Source organism: Apostichopus japonicus, chromosome 21 (assembly GCF_037975245.1).
Source record: "Apostichopus japonicus isolate 1M-3 chromosome 21, ASM3797524v1, whole genome shotgun sequence".
Lineage (NCBI taxonomy): Eukaryota > Metazoa > Echinodermata > Holothuroidea > Aspidochirotida > Stichopodidae > Apostichopus > Apostichopus japonicus.
Genome location: NC_092581.1, coordinates 17,537,303 through 17,560,371, shown reverse-complemented (window position 1 = coordinate 17,560,371; position 23,069 = coordinate 17,537,303). Strand labels below are relative to the sequence as shown.

The 23,069-nt window shown below is 37.9% G+C and overlaps 2 protein-coding genes across 4 annotated transcripts in view; one reads left to right on the top strand and one right to left on the bottom strand.

The window, feature by feature from the left end:
- LOC139962577 (organic cation transporter protein-like) overlaps positions 1–17,266 on the top strand; it is a 35,861-nt gene extending 18,595 nt beyond the window's left edge. For 2 of the 3 annotated variants that reach the window (XM_071962699.1, XM_071962701.1), the window contains exons 2-12: positions 5,266–5,666; positions 6,165–6,268; positions 6,559–6,713; positions 7,499–7,667; positions 8,174–8,306; positions 8,607–8,704; positions 9,636–9,844; positions 10,570–10,679; positions 12,529–13,772; positions 15,226–15,440; positions 16,924–17,266. In XM_071962699.1, coding sequence (XP_071818800.1) covers positions 5,266–5,666; positions 6,165–6,268; positions 6,559–6,713; positions 7,499–7,667; positions 8,174–8,306; positions 8,607–8,704; positions 9,636–9,844; positions 10,570–10,679; positions 12,529–12,753 — 1,604 coding nt within the window. In that variant the 3' untranslated portion in view covers positions 12,754–13,772; positions 15,226–15,440; positions 16,924–17,266. The remainder of the gene's footprint in view (positions 1–5,265; positions 5,667–6,164; positions 6,269–6,558; positions 6,714–7,498; positions 7,668–8,173; positions 8,307–8,606; positions 8,705–9,635; positions 9,845–10,569; positions 10,680–12,528; positions 13,773–15,225; positions 15,441–16,923) is intronic. The other variant, XM_071962700.1, reaches the window with a different exon arrangement.
- A 1,712-nt stretch (positions 17,267–18,978) lies between these two features.
- Positions 18,979–23,069, bottom strand: part of LOC139962580 (tubulin alpha-1 chain-like) — a 15,565-nt gene continuing 11,474 nt past the window's right edge. Inside the window, exons 2-3 of the mRNA XM_071962707.1 lie at positions 22,321–22,543; positions 18,979–21,934 (exon numbers count right to left, since the gene is read on the bottom strand). Of these exons, the coding sequence (XP_071818808.1) occupies positions 20,787–21,934; positions 22,321–22,543 (1,371 nt within the window). The 3' untranslated portion in view covers positions 18,979–20,786. The remainder of the gene's footprint in view (positions 21,935–22,320; positions 22,544–23,069) is intronic.

Here is a 23,069-nt window from a genome sequence, read left to right as displayed (position 1 = left end):
GCCCTAATTCTTGTTACTCACGAGGCGCAGACTACATCCAACCATAGAGCAACTGATCCAACATTTACCCTGGATGCTTTGCAGTATTTGGAAACAACCAGCTCCACGAAAATTATAGTATTTAAATAACATATTTACACAATGTCGATTAAGTATCTCAAACTTCAATGACTACTTTTGACGATGTAGGCCTATGAATATAGTAGTTTATACACACGAATGTTGCACCAGAATCATGACTTGAAGCACGTGGTCAAAGGGACCGCGAAATTTTACGCAAGTTTGCAACGAAGAAATTACTGTGGTATGAATGCACATATTACATTATCAACTCTCAATACGGAGAGAACAAAACATACTGTGAGATTTAAAGTCCTTTTCAGTATCAGAGATGTTGTAGTAGCCTCCCGCAAAATCCATAGATTGTCTAAACTCATCTTTCTGTGATAAAACAATTATTCAAATATTACGTTAAATATATCGTTAACAACGTCCTTGGAGCTGTAGCAACTATCATGTAAATATCGTTAACAACGTGATTTTGTTCGACAAATCACGTTGTTAACAATATTTACATGGCTGTTGCTACAAATTAGGACGTTAACAATTTCCCCCTATCCGCGTTACATAGTTAAACCATCATACTTTGCGTTCATTGAGCGCTGAAGATGCAAGCATGTTTGCAGACAATGGGTAAGGGACTAATAGCCAAACAAATCGCGGGAACTTTGAGAAAACATCATTGGCTGTATTTAGCATGAAAATCTCTGTAATAGAAATGTTGTGAGCTCTACACGGAAGCAACTTGCGGTTGATTGCTATAATTTTTTGAAAAGAAAGAATGATGTTCGTTCACAATGTGTTACAACAACGGAACTTTAGATAGCAACGAAAGTGTAGACATCAACGTGAGTTTAGACATCAACCGTAAGTTTAGATAGTAACGAAAGTTTTAGACATCAACGTGAGTTTAGAACTCAACCGTAAGTTTATAAATCAACTTGAGTTTATATATCAACGCGCACTTTTCGCGTTCCATAATCGGGAGCTATGGACTAGCTGCAGAGATATTTGCTGAGATTTGATGATGCTGTCACTGCAGAACAACTACGAACAGAACTACGAAGCCTTGGAGAACAGTGGACAACACTGAAACAATCAGTAACAGATGCTTTTAGGCCTACATTGCAGGAGGACAGTGACAGTGAGTCTGAACTTGACAGAAAGAGCTTATCAAGTGAGACATGTAAAGACTGTCATCTCTGCTGCTACAAGGTGCTCCCCAAGTTGAACCTTTTCACCGATGCTTACAAGAGCATTGGGCTTGCCTGCAAGCTGCTGCTAACGCTACCGGTGTCACAAGTGGCATGTGAACGTTCTTTTCTCTGCCTTGAAGAGAATCAAGAAGTACAATGACACAAGAACATCTTGAAGCTTTCATGTTGATGTCTGTGGAAAAAAAGGATCTTGGCCAAACTTGACCCTAAAAATATCATTGATGATGTGGATGCCAGAAGCAGCGAACTGCGTAGGCTCTTATACTCTCGTAGACATGACATGTGCTCGTGTTATTGAACATATATATTTTAGTGGATTTTATTTAGGTTTTTTCCCCATTTTGTTCAAGCATGTTGTCACAAAATGCTTCAAAAACTAAATAAAATCTGGTCTAAAACATATATTTTTGTCTATTTTTGTTTACGTTTTTAACTTTTCTCAGATAATAAAGTGTTGCTTCTGGAAAATTATATTTGGGTCTTTTTTAAAGGATTATTGTAACGTACAAAATTGAGAAATATAGCACCATTTTGCATCTAGGCATTCCTTAACTTCAAAACAAATCTCAATGGGGAGGGGAACACCCCTCCCCTTAGACCCCTCCCGCAGGATGGCGATCACTATGTAAGTAACATATCAATGAATAATGGGCCAGTCTATGTGAAAAATGCCCGGGCCGGTTTTGAGACCCAGTCCGCCGTTGCCTAGTACTTTAATACTTGTATGGTGGGACCAAATATTGCGTACATAACGTTGCATATTGAAATATTTCACCGCAAGAACTGCCGATGTGCTTTCTTCAACTAATCGTATGATTGACTTATGGAGGTTAAAAATGCAGGAATTATGAGTAACTGTAAAAAAAAATAAGGCATCGGCCTATGTGGGACTTTCGACCTTTCCAAAACTGTAGTGCCAATTGTCAGCACATTGTGTTCCAGAAATAGCTTTAAAGAAAAAACTCCTCCCTTTCGCGGATAAGGCTACGGGGAGGGGGAGAGGGAAGGGGAAATTCTGCCGTCCCCATATCAAATGGCACGTACAATACTATGTCAGTGAGTAAATTCAAACCATGCATAAACGGATTCATAATGATGGGATACGAAGTGAATCTTTCACCAGACTGAAGAAAAATTGGTTAGGCCAGTGTGTTGCTACAAGCAACAATATGGAACAACTTCGGAAGGTGCTTATAGTACATAGACCTGCACAATACATGTATTGGCAAATTATACTACTATTACAAGGCCTAACGTGATAAGTAACCGCCAAAACGTTTGTTTAGGCTAGCTTATGTCATTTTCTTAATGCCGATGATACTGCCATCATGTATAGTTCAAGAAACGAATTAGATATTGAAAGGGTCATAAATTTGGACCTGGAAGCTGTTTCTGATTGGATGGACACTAATAAGCTGACTCCTAATGCTTCTAAAACCAAGGTTATGACATTTGGCTCTTCTCAAATTATAAAAAAAAAATTGTTAATCCCCTCAATGTAAAGCTTGATAATGATATTTTGAAAATGTGATATATGTTTTCAAATACCTTGGAATGTGGTTCGACCCGTTTCTTAAATGGGAAATACATATTGACAAAATCACTGCAAAAATATCACAGAAACTGGGTATTCTAAAAAGACTTAGTTGGTGTGTTGACCAGCATACACGTGATACTCTGTACAACGCTCTTTGTACCCCATATTGATTATTGTTCTGTCGTTTGGACTACGGCGACAAACAAATTGGTTGACCGGGTTCAGATTCTTCAAAATCGCGCAGCTAGATTAGTCCTGGGGTGTGGGCTTCGGGATGTGCATGTTACAGATATTTTTGCTGAATTGAAGTAGCTAAATGTCCGTCAACGTGCATTATATTTCAGGTATACTCTAATGTTTAGATGTGTCCACGGCCTGGCTCCAGATTACCTTGCTGTTCTACTGAGAGATCTAGCTGCTCTGATAATTTTTTACTTGCTCCTGTTAGATCTGGGAATGGTAAAAGGTCATTTAGATTTTCTGGAGGCAGGTCGTGGAACAGTCTTCCCTCAAATTTGAAATGCTTGCGAAATGTTAATATATTTAAACGCAATATGAAAGCTTATATTTTGTTTAGATGTCTGATATTTGTTTGTCTATCTTTTTGCCGTCCTTTTTGTGCTTTTGGATGTTTATCGTTTTTCTACTGCATATTATTGTATGTATTTTGTATTGAGGGCTACTCTGGAAAGCAAGGCTTCTGCACAGAACAGAACTACCCTCATTAAAGATGACAATAATCAAAGAAAAAATACAACTTACACACGCATACGCGCACAGTGTGTTACGTCTTGCCCGGTTTGGTTATGGCGAACGGCTCCCCATAGCCGCACAGCGACTTTGCGTTAGCGGTATATGGCGGGCAATCAGTGTTTAACATATATGATTATTTAACTATACGTATATACATTTTGTGTTAAGATAACGTAAGCAATAAATCTGTGTTCGTCGTAGCCAATATAGGTCTCTTCTGCCAAATAGGGGAGCAAATTTGCTACAATGCAGGTACCCCCAAATAATTCCTTACTTTATAGTCAGGCCATAATCAGCTGCTGTCAAAAAGAATTTCTCACTCTTATCGGAATACCTTAATTATTGCCGCTCGATCACAAGATAAAACTTAACAGCGTCAGTTTTGTTATGCAGAACATCAAGCGACAAGTTTGCTAGCCAAGTATATATATATATATATATATATATATATATATATATATATATATATATATATATATATATCGTCCTCGTCCACGTCCTCGTCCTCGGAGGTCATGGCGAAGGTCGTAGCTTACCCACAACCTCCGACATTACACCTTCTCCATGACCATACACCACATAGCATAGAAACCAGGACCTACCAGTACATTTGTACCGCCTAATCACGTAACAACTTACAGTTGGTAGTGCCAAAAAAGTAGCTTCGTTACTAAAACCTTTATCAACATGGTTATTTCGACTATAAGCACAGGTTTCTTCCATACATTTTCTATAAATGTTAGAATTCTTAGATGACATACAAAGCACAGATTATCCGGCATAAGATATGTTTAATTCACTAATAAACGATTGCTGTTTCATGATTGGTTCTTGTCTAAAACCACGTCATATCACAATACATACTACGTTCGGCGCGTGCATTAATAAAACGGGATTTACACAGCATGCACTGTCATGTGACATCTCTAGGATATCATGAAGCACAATAATTATTTTCCTACTATTTAAACCGTGAGAAACAAGTACATTTCAACTAATGAGAGAGGGTGCACGTTATACACTTTGGGCAAATGTTACCATTCTAAAATAATTTTCATTCTAACCTAACCCATAGACAGTCTGCAGGCGTCGAGCTACTGTTGCCCTTCGTACGCTGTATCTAATAACCTTATCGATTGATTCATACTTGCGTTGATATAACACTAACATAACACTATGCAAAATAACTTACTTAGACGTGATCGTAGTCATATAAACAACTCAGGGCGCTTGATTCGAGCTACCTGTATATTTATATAGCTCATGTAGTTTTACTTGTTTTTGTGTTTGAATTGTGTATTTGTAATTTCGGTGGCGGTAGACCGCATACTGTTGTTACTCTAACCCTGGTCATGCTTTCGTTTGGGATATTAAAGATATATGGATGGATGGATGTATGGATGGTATAGGTATGATGAATAATATTCTATGACATCTGATATAAAAGTTGTCTCATCTTCGTGCCATCTATATTCACTTACATGTGACGTCATTTAACAATTGCTAATCAATTTACCTTATTTGATATCTTCTGTCCTATAGCTGTATGCGTTGTGTGGGTTGTGAGGTTGGGTTTGAGATGGGACGGTTCTGTTGATATTCATTCACATGGGATAATGCTTCTATATATGTTTGAAGCGAGTATCACCTGTATTGTTGATGATGTTGTTTGTTGTTTACCGGTTTATCTTGTTTCAGATATGAACATCGATGATTTCTTTACGAAGACGGGAACATATGGTTGGTTTCAGAAAAGGACCTACATCTTCATCTTCTTGGTGACATTGGGTGGATGCATGCAAGCTTTTTTGCAAGTTTTTGTCGCAGGCCAGGGCGATCATTGGTGTAGAGTTAGCCAATGGGAGAACGACACCTGTGACTTTACCAATGTCAGTCAGAGTGAATGTCGGGAGCTTAAAAGAAGGCTATCTACACCATTGACTAATGATGACGTTTTACAAAGCTGTCAAAAATACAACCTGACTGGCGTGGATCTAGAGACTGCGATTGAGGATAATATTACACATTATGACGTCATCGGGTGTGACGAAGGCTGGTACTTTGATAACAGTGTCTTTCGTAGTACCATGACAGAAGATGTGAGTTTATATAATAATAGTTTTATTATTGATATAATCCAACAATCTCTTTCCGAGGGGTTATTTTGTAAGTCGTTTCTGGAAGTTAATTAACTTTTATTTAAAACTTTACAGTACAGGATTTACCTTTTTGAGCCCGTGCCCACTACTTCAGTGTAATCGATGACATTGATAGGTAACTACATTAATTCAAAGAACTTGAAAATGTCACCCTGAATAGTTGTCAGCCATTTCCTGCATGAATGTAATTTCCTACTCAATAGGTAACCATATAGATGCACACGAGGACGTGATACTTAGTTTCATGAATCGATAAATTACTGTTTCACAGATATAGGTGTCATAATGTTTATGATTTAATTGGACAATCTTTATTAATACATCTCACTGAAGCCCTTTCGTTTCCATAGTCAAATGCAAACACCGTTGCTTTAATGACCTTTCACATTTCAGATCAATTTTCCGTATTATTCAAGTTTTGTGTCTGTTTATTTGCAGTGGAATCTGGTATGCGATAACTTTGGCATACCTAACTTGTTACAGTCTATCTATATGGTTGGGTATCTTGCTGGGAGCGTTGTGTATGGTTCGCTGGCTGATAGGTATGTAAATCCATATACAATTTGACCAAGCTTCTAAAACATGAAAACATGACCAAATAACATCTGCGGGCGATGGGACGACGCTGGGGGTAGGCGGGAGGCGGGGAATCCAATTCCCACAACTTGTTAGGACAAAACTTTATAAACTGATTCTGATTCTTTACATTGTCTGCCTGAGACTGTCGGGGGGGGGGGCACGAAACAATAGGTTAGGCTAACGGGACAACGTTGATTATACAATAGCCTAACGTACAATTTTCAAACTGAAAAACGGTTTATCTTTCTTGCAGATTCGGACGTTATTACATTCTCCTGTTTTGTTCTTTTTCTGCTGGAGGTCTGGGGGTTTTATCAGCTTTATCACCAAACGTATACATTTATGGAGCACTGAGGCTTCTTGTGGGCGCATCTGTTTACGGCTCGATACTTGTTGGCTTTGTGCTTGGTAGGTACAGAGGGTATCCTGTTTCGAAATCGGTTACTCCATGCTCTGTTTTTATTGCAACTATGGAAAAATGCTTGAAAAATTTGCCTTGAAATAATCGCTGTTCTCATACTTAAGTGCCAAATCCATAAAATGTTTAATGAAAAGTGTTGATTCCATGAACCGAGACCCTTTGCGGAAAGCATACCCTTACATCTCTGAATCCTTGCAGACAACACAAAACAACTTATGGACTTCCCTGTGTATGATGAACAGTTGTAATATATTTAAGATATCTTACTGATACTAAGTACCTTAAATGACCACAAATTGCCAATGAATATTCATTACCACGACTCCATGTATACCCGGTTGGGACAATTGTTTCTATACTGTACTGTCGTGTCCCGCTTCAGAGCACTTGTATTGTCAGTATGAGCATTATGAATATTTTATTATATATCAGATAAAGGTTAGGAACTGTTTGTACTGTCAATACGAGTGCATTGAAGCATGATATGGGAGGACAGCTTAGAGAGGTATATTAGCATTAGAAAATTGTCCCAACTGGCTGCCTTGCACCGTATCACTTCCAATTGTTCTCATTTCGCTCGAAAATGTGGCTTAAGAAGAGGCTTTGTTTATGAATGTTTGTTCATGGAAATTCACTGTCTGTTGGGTATCCCTAATCATTAATGCCTTCTAGTTATAATAAGGTACCTTGCAAACATACAATGGAGAAACGGTTTTCGCTTTTGACTATCATTTTGTGTAATAAACACAGCTCTTTTCTATTCATTTATCAGGTACAGAAATTGTATCTCCGAAAGCACGTGTCCTATTTGGGGTGGCGTTGTGGTACGCAGAAGCGTTAGCGTTCTTCTTGCTTCCCGGATTAGCTCGCATCATACCATCGTGGCGTTGGTTGATAATGGTTTCATCTTTGGTATACTTTGCCATAATCCCGGGAGTTTGGTAAGTAGGCCAAATCAGGTTAAAAACATATTTTATTCGTCTCTCTTAACAGTTTTATATAAAAAAAACTTTCCAAATTGTCCTCGGACAGAGTTTGTGCGGCCCGTGAGATTTAAAAAACACACCTTTAGTATAACGAGGCCCTCAAGACCTTATGACAAGGAAACACATGCAAAATGTATACCTTAAGGAGTTTTCATAGACTTTAATAGCTTAAAGCCTAGCCTAATTCAACATGATAATTCGTCTTTAGAACTTCCCGGTATTCTGTCGTATACTTGAGCATTTAATGTGATATTCTCATTTACTTGAGTAGGTACATTATCATTAACTGAGTTGAGGCCCGCGTATTGGGTATCGCATATAACCATCTCAAATGCATCCATGTGATAGACTGAGTATGGTAGTTTTTTACTGTGTGCACACAAACTGTCAGTATCCTAAAATATGATATAATTTTAATAGTCGAATTTCTTTGGAACCATTAAACTGTAACTTTCCCTCAGGTTGATTTACGAATCGCCAAGATGGCTCCTGACGAAGAAAAGAACCCAAGCAGCTGAGAGTGTCATGCGCACTATCGCACGAGTGAACGGAAGTGACGTCGCCGTGGAGACGTACACAGATGTAAAAAATGACGTAAATGCTTTTAGTTTTAGTTTCTTTTAAAAACTTGAATAAGGATTTACGCATTTTCTATCGATGTCACATTTTCCAAAGATGTTGTCTATAGATTTCTTGTTTAGGTCTGAATCGCGTGTGACTACTTTGGGATCATTCGAATTTCATCAATGCCGAGCTTTCAATGTTGGAAGATATTAAGGTGCAAGTCGATCATGGAGCATTCCTCGGAAATGCTCAATTTTATATGTGAAACCTTCATTTACCGTGTTTATCATCGGATCCTTTTGTAGATGTTCATTTGTTCTTTTGCTTCAGGATGATGAAGATGATGATGACCGAAAGGCAGCAATTATCTTTGATTTGCTAAGAAGCCCTGTCATGGAGAAAAACCTACTTGGTTTGCTCTTTAACTGGTAAAGTTTATCGTTCACTTAAAAAAGTATTAGAAACATGTTTATGTCAAGAATGTTTGTTTTTTTCTCGAATGTTGACAAGGTTTTGTTATTGTGTGTGGCACCATTTTATGAACACTTTTTTCTCGCTTTTATCAGTTGTTATTTAATGACATATAAATCTTACATCAACAGTTTTCCAAATTGTTTACGTTGTCATTATTATAAACATGAACTGGCCTATAGCTAATTTTAACGAATTGAATTTGTATTATTACAACGTTTAAATGTACGTTTACCACCATATATATATATATATATATATATATATATATATATATATATATATATATATATATATATATATATATATATATATATATATATATATATATATATATATATATATATATATATATATATATATATATATATATATATATATATATATATATATATGAACGGGCCAATAACAGTGAATGACTTAAAGATGTTCCACAAAATTAGAATAATCTCACAACACCTCAGCATTCTATATTTGACATTTGAAAATAATTTTCAAAATGACTTCTAATCCACACATATAATTTGCGTGTGAATGTGTGTGTGTTCAATTACACGTGCAATAACGCTACATTTTGTAACAAATATACCAAGCAAATCTAGGCCAATGTCTAATCATTTTGATAATTATGTGATTTATTACTCAATACGGTAAGAACACGTACTTAGTGACAGTATCGCTTTATCAGTTCATGTTGACATTGTAATTTATTTGCCTCAGGTATTTTTCAAAACCGAAAGTTACAATGTCCTCTTAATTCTTCGTTATTAATTTCAAACACAGAAAGTTATACTATCGTGGAAATTTGCTAAATTTATAGTTCTGTACCTACAACATTCTACAACATAATTGGTTTAATTTCGTGTTATTCTTTGTATTCATTCGTAGGTTCGTTCAGAGCTTTGTTTACTACGGGCTATCATTGGGTACTTCAAGTCTCGGAGGAGATGTCTACCTATCGTTTTGTCTATCCGGAGGAGCAGAGGTTTTGTCCTTCCTCGTTTGTATCCCAGCCATGAATAAATTTGGCAGGAAGTGGTCCGCATCATTTTTCCTATTCTTAGCGGGATTCGCCTGTTTTGGAACCATTCTCTCACGTGGGTATTGTCATGTTTCTTTGTTTAGATATATGAGTTCTTTAAGCTATCAAGTATAACACCGTCGACGTTGAGTATTAACATGTTATATTTTATTGCGTAACTGGTCATGCTGTACAGGACAGATATCGGACAACATGTCCGAGATTACGTGTTGACAGATGGAGAGACAGTGTTAACAAGGACGCGCAGACGACATGCTTTAACTTATAAATCAATATGCAAATACACAGCTCAATAACAACCAGGTGCAGATTCTACAATGTAGTGCATAGTTTGCACACGGACATCTTATGAATATTCAATAACATTACAGGTATATCCAATTAGGCTACACAATTCACAACCGGGACAAAACGATTGTAAACAAGTGGATGGAAACAAATATTTTCTTGCTACTATTGCTCAACCTACTTAATGCCATGTGTGTATATGACTATCATCGGGGTTGAGGAATGGATCCAGCTGTTCGGGCGCTAGTGTCCAGCCTCTATCATGGGTGACTTTTCTTCTAAACTACCAATCGTCGCCAGCATTGGGTTATGTGTGTACTGAAGGCAATATATGTATGTCTATCATTGGTCAAAGCAGCTAGGCTGTCGAATGTACTATACTTTTTGAAAGACCAGACATTTAGGATTCATGACATAACTTGACCATCAGAAATATCCAAATTCTCTCATGCATGTTTGTTTCTTTGTTTTCTTTGTATACATTCATGATAGCCCTGGGTCCAATTCGAGTGACCGTCGCCATGATCGGAAAATTTGCGATAACAGCCTCATTCACTATAATCTATGTCTATAGTGCGGAGATATTTCCAACTCCACTAAGGTAAGCTTTCTAGGTTCTTGCTCTTCCCTTCCCAAACCCCAGGCAATTCATTGAATGGCAGATTTTCATCCCAAAAGTCTGAATATTTGACCTTTGTAGACAGACGTAATAATGACGTCATTACTCACAGAGGCGAAAAGCCCATACCCAGGGATAATAAAAAATCACGTTTGAAGTCAATGAGCCTTATACCGCTTAAGAGTACTTTGCGAGGCATTTCCATTAACCTTTGACCTCTTGTATAAATATAGCAGTATACGCTATCTTTCTGTTAGGTTGTTTCAAAATGTTCTTCTTTGTCACTGAAAGTTACAAGCCTTTTGATTAAAAGGCTCTTTCATGTTTCATGGCCAATTCCAAAGTTTGTTTTTATATACTTCAGGATTATGTGTGTGGTAAAATTTAGGAAGAGTTTTACATTTGTAGTACCAGATAAACGAACAAAATAAAACGAAACAGTTGATGAAAGTCATAGTAATGTATATTCAAACGTTTTCGAAGATTTCACATCTTCCTCGTCAGGAAATAGATAATAAAATAATCTCTTATGTATAGTGCATGCGAAAGTTGTAGTATTAATGATGACTATGTATGTTCAAAGATATAGGAGGTTCTAAAATAAGTTGAGAATAAATGACGATCCATGTTGAAATAGTTGATTGTTTAAAACGGGTTTAAGTTTCTTGATGTACAGTGCCTCCTTAATTTTAATTTCAAAGTCTGTATAGCCGCTGTCTATGACACTAAAGTTGGTGATGTTAGCTGATCGGCAGTCTATACAGTGAGTGATATGCTCATAGATTGCAGATTTGTCAGATAAGTGCTCCTTGACCCTTGTAGCCAGATGTCTTTTAGTCTTACCGATGTAAGTTTGGTTCTTATCACAGGAACCTTCAAATGAATAGATGACATTGGCTTTAAGGGCCATGGGGGTCTTATCTTTCAAGGAAAAGTAATTACTGACTTTAAACGTTTTGAAAACTATAATACACTTCTTGTTAACGCCTCTAAAATGTTTAGTTAAGGATCTCTTGAAATTTAGTGAAGGGTGACCTATGAATGGAATGGCAATCATGTACTTACTGTCATCATCCTTATCCTGATTATCCTGATTATCCTGATTATCCTGATTATCCTGATTATCCTGATTATCCTGATTATCCTGATAATCAGGATAAGGATGATGACAGTAAGTACATGATTGCCATTCCATTCATAGGTCACCCTTCACTAAATTTCAAGAGATCCTTAACTAAACATTTTAGAGGCGTTAACAAGAAGTGTATTATAGTTTTCAAAACGTTTAAAGTCAGTAATTACTTTTCCTTGAAAGATAAGACCCCCATGGCCCTTAAAGCCAATGTCATCTATTCATTTGAAGGTTCCTGTGATAAGAACCAAACTTACATCGGTAAGACTAAAAGACATCTGGCTACAAGGGTCAAGGAGCACTTATCTGACAAATCTGCAATCTATGAGCATATCACTCACTGTATAGACTGCCGATCAGCTAACATCACCAACTTTAGTGTCATAGACAGCGGCTATACAGACTTTGAAATTAAAATTAAGGAGGCACTGTACATCAAGAAACTTAAACCCGTTTTAAACAATCAACTATTTCAACATGGATCGTCATTTATTCTCAACTTATTTTAGAACCTCCTATATCTTTGAACATACATAGTCATCATTAATACTACAACTTTCGCATGCACTATACATAAGAGATTATTTTATTATCTATTTCCTGACGAGGAAGATGTGAAATCTTCGAAAACGTTTGAATATACATTACTATGACTTTCATCAACTGTTTCGTTTTATTTTGTTCGTTTATCTGGTACTACATTATGTGTGTGGGATTTTGTTCTGTCGCTGCTCGTGTTGGAGGTATCGTCGCGCCTTTGATACTGGTACTAGAGAGGGCGTGGCCATCTCTACCTATGATCTGTTTCTCATCTTCATCTCTGTTGGCTGGCTGTCTCGTATTCATCCTCCCAGAGACAAAAGGAAAGAGAATGCCAGATACGATTCAAGAATCCATTGACCTGAAGAAACCTTTACAAGTCTAAAGGTGTGATACGGTCTGATGGACTCTTCCTTGGAACGCGTAGAATGTAGTTTAAAGACGAGCTCCACACATGTAGGATCGAACAAACCAGTTTTGATCATTTGTATAATGTGATACTTATTTTGCTTTCCTTCTGGTGTATAAATAAGAAGTTGCCGACAATTCAAATTATTTCAAAAATTTTCAAATAGTTGCATTTTAGCTAAGTTTCATTCAAGTTGGTCATAATAGAAAAAATTTGCTTTGAAGAATTTCTTTCAAGAAATTTGAATTACAAGAGGCGATCGTTAAGGCTCCTGTAACATTGAGGGGAATACACATACTTTTAAGTCATAATAGAATGGCAGTATTGCAAAACTCTTCAGTTGTTTAGTTTGTGGAGAATCAGTACTACGTTTAAGGTATAGCTGGTTAAGTTTTGCCATGACAATGACCTAACATATCTCACTAGATCAGTGGTTCTCAAACTTTTTTATACGACCGCCCCCTTCGACCATCTTGAACTATCCTAATGTGCCCCTCTCCTCGATCTACCGTTCATAGTCCCGCTCAAGCAGCAATCAGATAGTCCGAAGATATGCATACACTGAAAAAATAAACTATATTGCCACGGACTAACGTTAAATTAGTTTGTAACGTTAGTCAATGCACACGAACTAGCAAAAATCTTCGTTTCATCGCTGCTTCTTAGTCAGTTTACACTGACTAAGGAAAATATAATCGCAGCTTAGTCGGTGGCGACGGACTAAGGTATTTTAACCCATGGACTAAGAACGATACGGACACCCGATTTACGCCATAATCGTAGCTTAGTCGGTCGGTCGACGGACTAATGTATTTTAACCCAATTCGATTCACTTCAATTTGGAAACCGAGAGGCAACGGCAGCTTGCTGGACTGGCATAGTTTCATACGATCACTCTAAGCAACTTTCAACCGTAAATCACCCAAGAAGGTCTTTAGAAGAGTGGAGGTATTAACTGCCATCATCGGCCTACCTGTTATTCCTTTAACTTGAAGGTAAAATTAAAGTTAATTGTTAGGCCACTGGCACTAGTACTCATGTATTATGGTTAGTGTAACGCTACCGTTGTCACGCTGGCTTTTCGCAATACACAAGTGCAATGACAGTGAGTAGCCTATAGGCTTCTACTGGGTACTGCAGTGCATTCTCAACACTAAAGTGTGCATTCTAAACACCAATAAAAAATGTGTTATGTGTGTATTGGGCTAGACTGAACAGTGGCACATAATCTTCTAATTTATTCCCAAACAAATGCTGGAACTATAAGTCTCAATAGTTTATTTGAAGTCTACACTCATTTGGTAAAGATTTCCTGTAATATCCCATGTGAATCTAAATGGGTAGGCTTTGTGATATTGAATAAGCAAGGCTAGACCTTCAAACGTACAGTCACAGTAGGCTGAACAAATTATGTTGGCTAGTCAACGGTATTATATGTTGCGAGCAGTCAGGATGCACGCTTCAGTTCTATTTAACCTTTTCATTTATCATTTTTTAGTATTTAATTTCCGGTCACGCTCATGAAACAATTGCGACATTCCTTCACGGTCGACTTGTTTACTGTAAGAAGTATTAACCGTTTTTTCTCAGGAAAGCTTGATAGTCTGAAGTTATTATAACATGTGCTTTTAGTATACTGCCAAAAGAGTAAGTTGTTGTATTTGTATTGATATTTTATGTAGAAGTAACGGAAAATTTAGTATGTTTAGTTTGGTCTATAATTGCACGTTTTTTTTCTGTCCAATGTAGTGCAGGGTTCACTTGCGCGAATTCAAATTATTCTGTTTATGTATATGTATATGCATCGATTCGTAGATTATGATGTTTTTTGACATTTATTTGTAATTCAAGCATATCTGTTTAGTAGCAAAGTTTAAAGGTTAAGATTAATTAGTTTTCTCTTTTTGATCCTAGATTGAATGAAACTCATTGACGTAAATAATAGATCAGATGATACAGTTTAACGCAGTTGCTAAAACTCTGGGTATTCTCTAGTCTTCGCCGGTCCATTATATACTTTAGTACTACTAGTAAGACTAAATCAAAACGACCGAAAGACAAACTTAGTGTAACAAAGTATTGATTCTCCTCTAGCCTAGGTCTAAACAGGCTTGTTATGTGAGCAAGCAAAATAACAACTAAAAACGATTAGGCCTATAAATAAGTTGGCTCAGTGCATTTCTGTTTCTAAAATTTTATATTTTTAAAGATCATAAAAACAAACAAAGATTTAGCCCATGTTTTATTATCTCTGTATTCTGGGCATTTGATTCTGGTTGCAATGGTGATGACACTCTCGTTCAAATTTTCAGCTTTATACAGTCTGCTTCAAACTTTGGGATTGTCTTTTGAGACTATAGTGGAAGCAAATCTCACATAACTTTGTGGTGACAACTTTATTTATTTATTTTTTCAAATGATGAATACTTTGCTGTTTCTTTTTTCCAGCAGGAATTGAAAAGCCAAATATCTAAGTCAAGGGTGAGGTTTCCTGTGATGTACGACACCAGTGTGGAGGCAACAACAGAAGAGGAGAACTGTGTTATATATGGCTTAAAGACATGTTTTAAGATGATATATTGGTACCCTTCGCAGAACAAAAGAGTTTATCCAAGAGTCCAAAAAGCAAAGGAACAAGTACCATAGAGAAAAAAGATGGAAGAGTGAGTTTAACTATTGTACCCAACTGTTTAATGATATTAAAGATACTTTTCATAACCTGTTTTAAAAAAAAAACAGTCTAGTATATCATTTACGTGCAAGCTTCATAAGTTTGGTCAAATTTTCACTGATCTGTAGAGCGGGAGTCCAGAGGGTTTGGTTAGCTGGGAAGGTAACCAATTGCCTGGTACATCACAATGTTCACAATGCATTCCTGTATATGAAACCTGACGACTGGCAAACCGACTGTGGTGGATGTGGCTGGGAGAGCAATTTTAAAGTCACCTAACAGCTAACCTAGATCAGTTTTCATGGTAACCACATCAAAGTAAGAACAATGTGTCAGGTATGGCCCCAAGAGCAACAAATGGCCATCGCCAGTAATTATTGGTGGTGGGGTACCCCTGCCAGTGATCAACAATTGACCACTCACAGCTGACCTAGGTCAGCTCATGAGGTAACCACTTGAAACCTACTGGAAAATGTTGGTTAGGACTTCAGATACAAGGGATGGGCGTTGCCAGTAATTTTTATTGGTGGGGTACCCCTGCCAGTAGACCCCCAATATGCCCATCCCCTCATTGACCTAGGTGAGCTCATGATTTTACCAGTTGAAACCTACAGGAAAATGATAGGTATCACTTCATATGTAAGGATGGGCATTTCTAGTATTTTATATTGGTGGGCCACCACTGCCAGAGTCCGCCCATCCCTTACATATAGAATCCTGTCAATCATTTTCCAGTAGTTTTCAACTGGTTAAATCATGAGCTGACCTAGATCAATGAGGGGGGGGGGGGCATTTTGGGGGTCTACTGGCAGGGGTACCCCACCAATAAAAATTACTGGCAATGCCCATCAGTTGTATCTGAAGTCCTAACCAACATTTTCCAGTAGGTTTCAAGTGGTTTCCTCATGAGCTGACCTAGGTCAGCCTTGAGGGGTCAATTATAGATCACTGGCAGGGGTACCCCACCACCAATAATTACTGGCAATGGCCATTTGTTGCTCTTGGGGCCATACCTGACACATTGTACTTACTTTGATGTGTTACCATGAAAACTGATCTAGGTTAGCTATCAGGTGACTTTAAAATTGCTCTCCCAGCCACACCCACCACAGTCGGTTTGCAAGTCGTCTGGTTTCATATACAGGAATGCACTGTGAACATTGTGATGTACAAGGCAATTGGTTACCTTCCCAGCTAACCAAACCCTCTGGGCTCCCAGTCTATTGGGATCATTATTAACATGATTAACATAATTATTAAGCTTTGAAAAATAACTTGGTGTTATGCTGTGCAAAGCTAATAATTATTTGGTAAAGCTGCTATTCCTGGCTTATAATTTGAGGGACCTAGATTTAAATGTATACTTCCCAATATGTTATAAAATTTTAATGTAAATGTATGTTTATGATAATGTGAGTTATCATGTGCTATATCTGTATCTGTGCTTACACGTATATCATATTTTCTGTTCACAGGTCAATTATGGTGCAGATTTTGGCTTCCTGAAGACAAGTGGGAGGCCATTTGTAGTTAGGAGAAACACTCTTTGTTCGTGAAGACTTAACTGGTGTCGATTTGGGGTACCACTTTAAAACGAAAGTCATGAGGAACCCTTGCCCAAGATTCAACTTTGCATTATTGTGCAGTGCTATACTTTTGCGATTCATGTTTGATCCATTAACTTGTCTTAACTTTGTTGGAATAAAATCATATTTTCAGATTTTTGTTTACAGTGATTTCTTCCCTATCTGTCGAAAGTCAGCCTTTGTAGACATCAGAAGTTTTATCAGAAATAAATACTGCCAACGTACACATTATTTGTGTTTCTTCTGCTCTCTTTTCTTTCAGTGATGCTAGTCAGTGAAACTAGTCGGGTTTAATTCTTTCAGTGATTCTAGTCAGTGCAACTAGTCAGTCGATACCGACTAAGAAAGGTTAGTCGGGAGAGGCACCATCCTGACTAATGTAAAACCTGCTATAAACTAGTCGGTGGCTCATATAAATTAGTCGGTAAAGACCGACTAATGTCACCAACTAATGTAACTGACTAATATACATTTACCGACTAAGAAATTGTTGATCGACTAAGTTGACGGACTAAGATGACCCACTAAGAAATCCAACTGACTAAGGAATAAATTAGTCGGTATAGCAACTGACTAAGGCTATGTTAGTCGGGAGAGGCACCAGATGGACTAACGTTATGTTAGTCGGTGAACCAATTTAAGTTTTCAGTGTATATGAATTAAAAAATAGCCTACATTCCCTACAATATGATGAATTTTCTCTCAACAATATTTATGTTTTTCTCAGTTAACTTTTTCTGTTTGCAAGAACAACAAACACCTGCAGACGGCAAGCTGAGTTGACTTCGCAACCAGTGAACAGCTCAGGAAATACCCCAAATGACAGACTAAAATGGTGGCACTATGCGCTTATAAGTTACAAGAGATTTCTCTGTTACAATATAATCCAAACGCGAAAGAAATTGGACCTAGGGGTGGAGTTATTGAATTTCTAATACCATTTTTGGTTAATTTTGGGTCACAAATTTATTTTTGTGTTCCCAGACCCCCTGGATGCCCCAAATCGCTGCAGTGAGGTGTCGTAATCGTCAGGGACCCCCCAGTGCCAACGCCCCTACTCCCCGTGTACCATGTATCGCCCCGAGACTTCCCAACGCCCCCCCCCCATCCGGGGGGGGGGCAGGGACCACTTTGAGAACCACTGCACTAGATTGACTTATAGGCACCTAGAATGCTTTGTAACAAATTCTAACAGGTAATTCGTGTCGCAAAAAAAAGGTGCATTTAGCTGTTATATGCCTTATCAGGTAATGACATAAACAACAACCATCCCGACTCCTGTAGGCAAAGACCTTTGGCAGCGGGGGAAGCTTCCCTTGTCACACATTGTAGTCTTCCGTGTCAGTTGCGGCTATTTAAGGGCTATGACCAAAGCATGTTTCAGACTATGTTGATAAATACCATCAAGCCAATCATGACATTACTCTACGCATACATCGTGTTGGTGTTTTGTTGTGGATACATGCATTACTTACGGCTCGATATCCTGGGGGAAAACACGGTCACTACATTTTGGTTAATAATAATTTCGATTGCCCATTTTCATCTCACAGGCCAGAATTATTTACCATTGGCGTGCAGAAATGGGGGTGAAGGGATGTTGGTGTCGGGGGGGGGGGGCAGAGTATATTTCTATCCCAACCACCAATATTTTCCACTATTTGGGGAGGGGGACGGGAGGGGAGGAGATCTACTGCGCTGTGGATCCTTTTAATAATCAAATTGAGTATCAGGTAATCGAATGATATTGGAGAATATATACAAATAATTTGGACTTTAATACAAAGGAAATAGACGATAACTTAAAACGATAAGCTTCAACTATTATTGCTTGCTTTAATCGCCGTTGGGGTACGGTGGCCGAGAAAATCCACATTTTAGCTAGTAACGTTTATATATTCTTATAGTCCAAAAGAAGATACATGAGGAGACAACGAGAAAACGGACGGTTGCTAGGCTCGACGGCGCCAATTTATATTTTGGCATAAGAGTTACATTTATAGCAATTATTTCAGGCTTTGTTGTGCAGAGAAAACCGAGAATATCAAAAATATAAAAGAAAATACAAAAACAAAGGTGCACTTAAAGGCATCTGTTATGAACATATATAAATTATCTTCAATCCCATCGATCAACATAAGAAACTTATTATTTTACTACTAATCTCATAAAATATGAACATATTAATGTTAAAATTGGGGGGAGATTTCAAAAACGTTTAATTTTTAATTTAATGCGTGGTCAAGTTATATTTATGTACCATATGGAGGTAATGCATGTTGTTGTTGTTTGTTTCCATTTTGTCATTAAACAGGGTGAACTGAACTACAGTACAATTCAATGGAATAATTTTAGTTGAGCGTTTCTGATGTTCCTTGTAATTTTTTTGTACAAGAATTTGGGGTGTCAAACTTCACAAATAAAACCATTAATAGTTATACGCCCATTCTATAAACTTGGTGAACAATCGTATGATGGAATGCAAGATTCATAATTCTGGAAAAAATCGTTATAGCTTAGTCAGTAATTATCATCAAATTGTTGTACAACAAATACAATTGAGACCGTCAAAGTTTTTCGAAACTTATTACGGTAAACACTAAATGGTACACTCCAATTAATTTGCATAACTTAGTAAAAACTCCTCGGGACACGATGTATTCGGAAATCACCTATATGCATATGTGAATAATCAACTGATATTAGCACCATTCATGTTTAGTTCCGGCAACCACTAAATGTTAATCTCCATGTTTCACATATAGTCCTCATAAGTAATGTATTTAATTTGTATTCAAAGTTGGTAACTAACATGTAACGGTAACAATTCACCTTCTCATGTTCAATAATCTAGCCATAATCTTAACTTTTGACAATTTCGCCGTGAGAAAGCCCTGAGAAATGATTGCATCTAGGAATACGACATGTCTATATGTCAGCTTTTCAGGTATACAGATGCGAATTAGTAACTCAATTATATCAGTATTAATCGACATATTTTATTTATTTAGTAAAATTGGACTGTATATGAGTAGCCTATATTCCTTTCTACCATGAGCCTCCATATAGTACAAGACGCACACGTGCGCATTTTAATTAACTTCAATATATGATATCTGCGAGTACACGACATATGAATCTGAACTATACTGATGCACGAGTGTTTACGTTGATGTTTCGATGCTAGTCCGCTTACCGTGTGTCTCCACTGCATCTCGACTGAATGACTCATGAATGAATGTCCCTAGCAACCAAAGTTAACCTTATATTTCAATTTGATACACACCGCCACTGTAAATGACTGCAGGGGCATATGCCATCTCAAACGTAACGAATATATTTCTAAGGTAATGTTGTCCATCGAAAATTGTTAAAATTAAATTTATAAATATACATACTTTAAAAACAATGACGTATTGCGCTCTTTAAATCTGCGATTGAAAGGTATCTGTTTTTATGATATCATTATAAACTTTGGCAAAGTATTCTAAAGCCCGATTAGAAATAAAACTTATCCACATCTAATTTGGCTTAACACTGAATATTGCACAAGTATCTTATGCAACTCTCTCTTCCACCTCCACTAGAAATTACTGTGCACTTGAAGCCTTTTTGTCTAAGCACATATATTGATATTTGTAAAAAGGAATGAATACCAACTTCAAGCACGAACAATCCATAAATCACCGTGGCCTTACCAATGACAGACAGCAGTTGTTCTCTGGGATTACTCCTGGAAAGGTTATTCTTTACTAAAATTCGTCACCCTCCGCACCAGTTTCGTCATCTCCTGCACCTTCACCTTCAGGGGAATCAGCTGCTACCTCTTCGTAGTCCTTCTCCAGGGCCGCAAGATCCTCTCTCGCTTCGGCAAACTCTCCTTCCTCCATACCCTCACCCACATACCAGTGGACAAAAGCACGCTTGGCGTACATCAGATCAAACTTATGGTCAAGACGAGCCCAGGCCTCGACGATGGCGGTGGTGTTGCTAAGCATACAGACTGCACGCTGGACTTTGGCGAGGTCACCATCTGGTACCACAGTTGGTGGCTGGTAGTTGATGCCGACCTTGAAACCAGTTGGGCACCAGTCGACAAACTGGATGCTGCGTTTGGTCTTGATGGTAGCGATGGCAGCGTTGACATCCTTAGGTACAACATCACCACGGTACAGGAGACAACAGGCCATGTACTTGCCATGACGGGGATCACACTTCACCATCTGGTTGGCGGGCTCAAAGAGTGAGTTGGTTATTTCAGCGACTGTAAGTTGCTCATGGTAAGCCTTTTCAGCAGAGATGACAGGGGCGTAAGTAACAAGAGGGAAATGGATTCGAGGATAAGGAACAAGATTGGTTTGAAATTCGGTGAGATCAACATTCAAGGCACCGTCAAATCGAAGGGAAGCAGTAATGGAGGAGACAATTTGGCCAATCAGACGGTTGAGATTCGTGTAAGATGGTCGTTCGATGTCCAGGTTTCTTTTGCAAATGTCGAAGATAGCCTCGTTGTCAACCATGAAAGCACAATCCGAATGCTCAAGGGTCGTATGGGTTGTAAGCACAGAGTTGTAAGGCTCGACAACTGCCGTTGAGATCTGAGGAGCAGGATAAACAACAAATTCTAGCTTCGACTTTTTGCCGTAATCGACGGAGAGCCGTTCCATGAGTAGAGATGTAAATCCAGAGCCAGTACCTCCACCGAAGCTATGGAAGATGAGGAATCCCTGGAGCCCGGTACATTGATCTGAAAGTTTCCGAATCCTGTCCAGAACTTGGTCAATTAACTCCCGACCGACGGTGTAATGTCCTCTGGCGTAATTATTGGCGGCGTCCTCCTTACCCGTGATCAGCTGCTCTGGATGAAAGAGCTGGCGGTAAGCTCCAGAGCGAATTTCATCTGGCAAATGATTCATAACAATATACAGTGATTATCAAAAATAGTGACACATAATTAAATCAGCTCATTAATAACACATGCACAGGGAATTAACTTATAGTTGGGCCCAATGCACATGTGGATATTCGCTGGATGTAATTTTCCAGTCATTCAAAACTTTCCATTCTTCTGAAACCACTGAGAACATTACGTTAGGAGTTACGGAAGAAACAATTCGTACCTTTAAGAACTCTCTCAAACTATAAGATTTGACATCTAATGGTGAATATTCATGCTTATTCATTTTCATAGACTATACCGGTATGTGTACGGGGAAGACTTCAAAAGGGGACCGGGTCATCGCTCTCGACGCCCTTTTATTATAATTCTGGCAGTATGATGCTTACCTACAACGGTTGGTTCCAGATCCACGAAGATGGCTCGTGGAACGTGCTTTCCTGCGCTGGTTTCGTTGAAGAATGTGCTGAAGGAGTCGTCACCTGATCCGGCAGCCTTTTCAGGGGGCATGTTACCGTCCGCCTGGATTCCATGTTCCAGGCAGTATAATTCCCAGCAGCCATTACCAATCTGTACCCCAGCTTGCCCGACATGAACAGAGATACATTCACGCTGGAAAGCAAAGGAAATTGAGATTGGAATTCTCGGGTATATTATCTGAGATGGTATATTTTTTCATAGTGGATGATTAAAGTTAGCTTTGGATTAAAAGGTTGTCAAATTATGAAAAAGACAATATATCTTAAGAAATCTTTAAATAGCTCTGAAGGGCAAAATATTTAGCTTTAGAAAGTTTACACACAAGAAAAAGGTTGATATCCGTATAGTCATGAAGTAATCATGTGGCATAGATGTCTGCAGATGAAATGATTCGTGTAAAACAGCCCACGGAAATCAACACAATCAACATATTGAATATATAATATACAATATACGATATACAATGTACAATGTATAATGTATAATATATAATATATTTATATATATATTTTTTCTATATATATATACATATATATATACACACACATACATATATATAATAATAGTTGAAAAATTAGTATTTTTTGTTAAAATAAAATGTGTAATTTGTCTTATACTTAAAAATCTAATTGGAATTTTGCTGGCATGTATTAACATG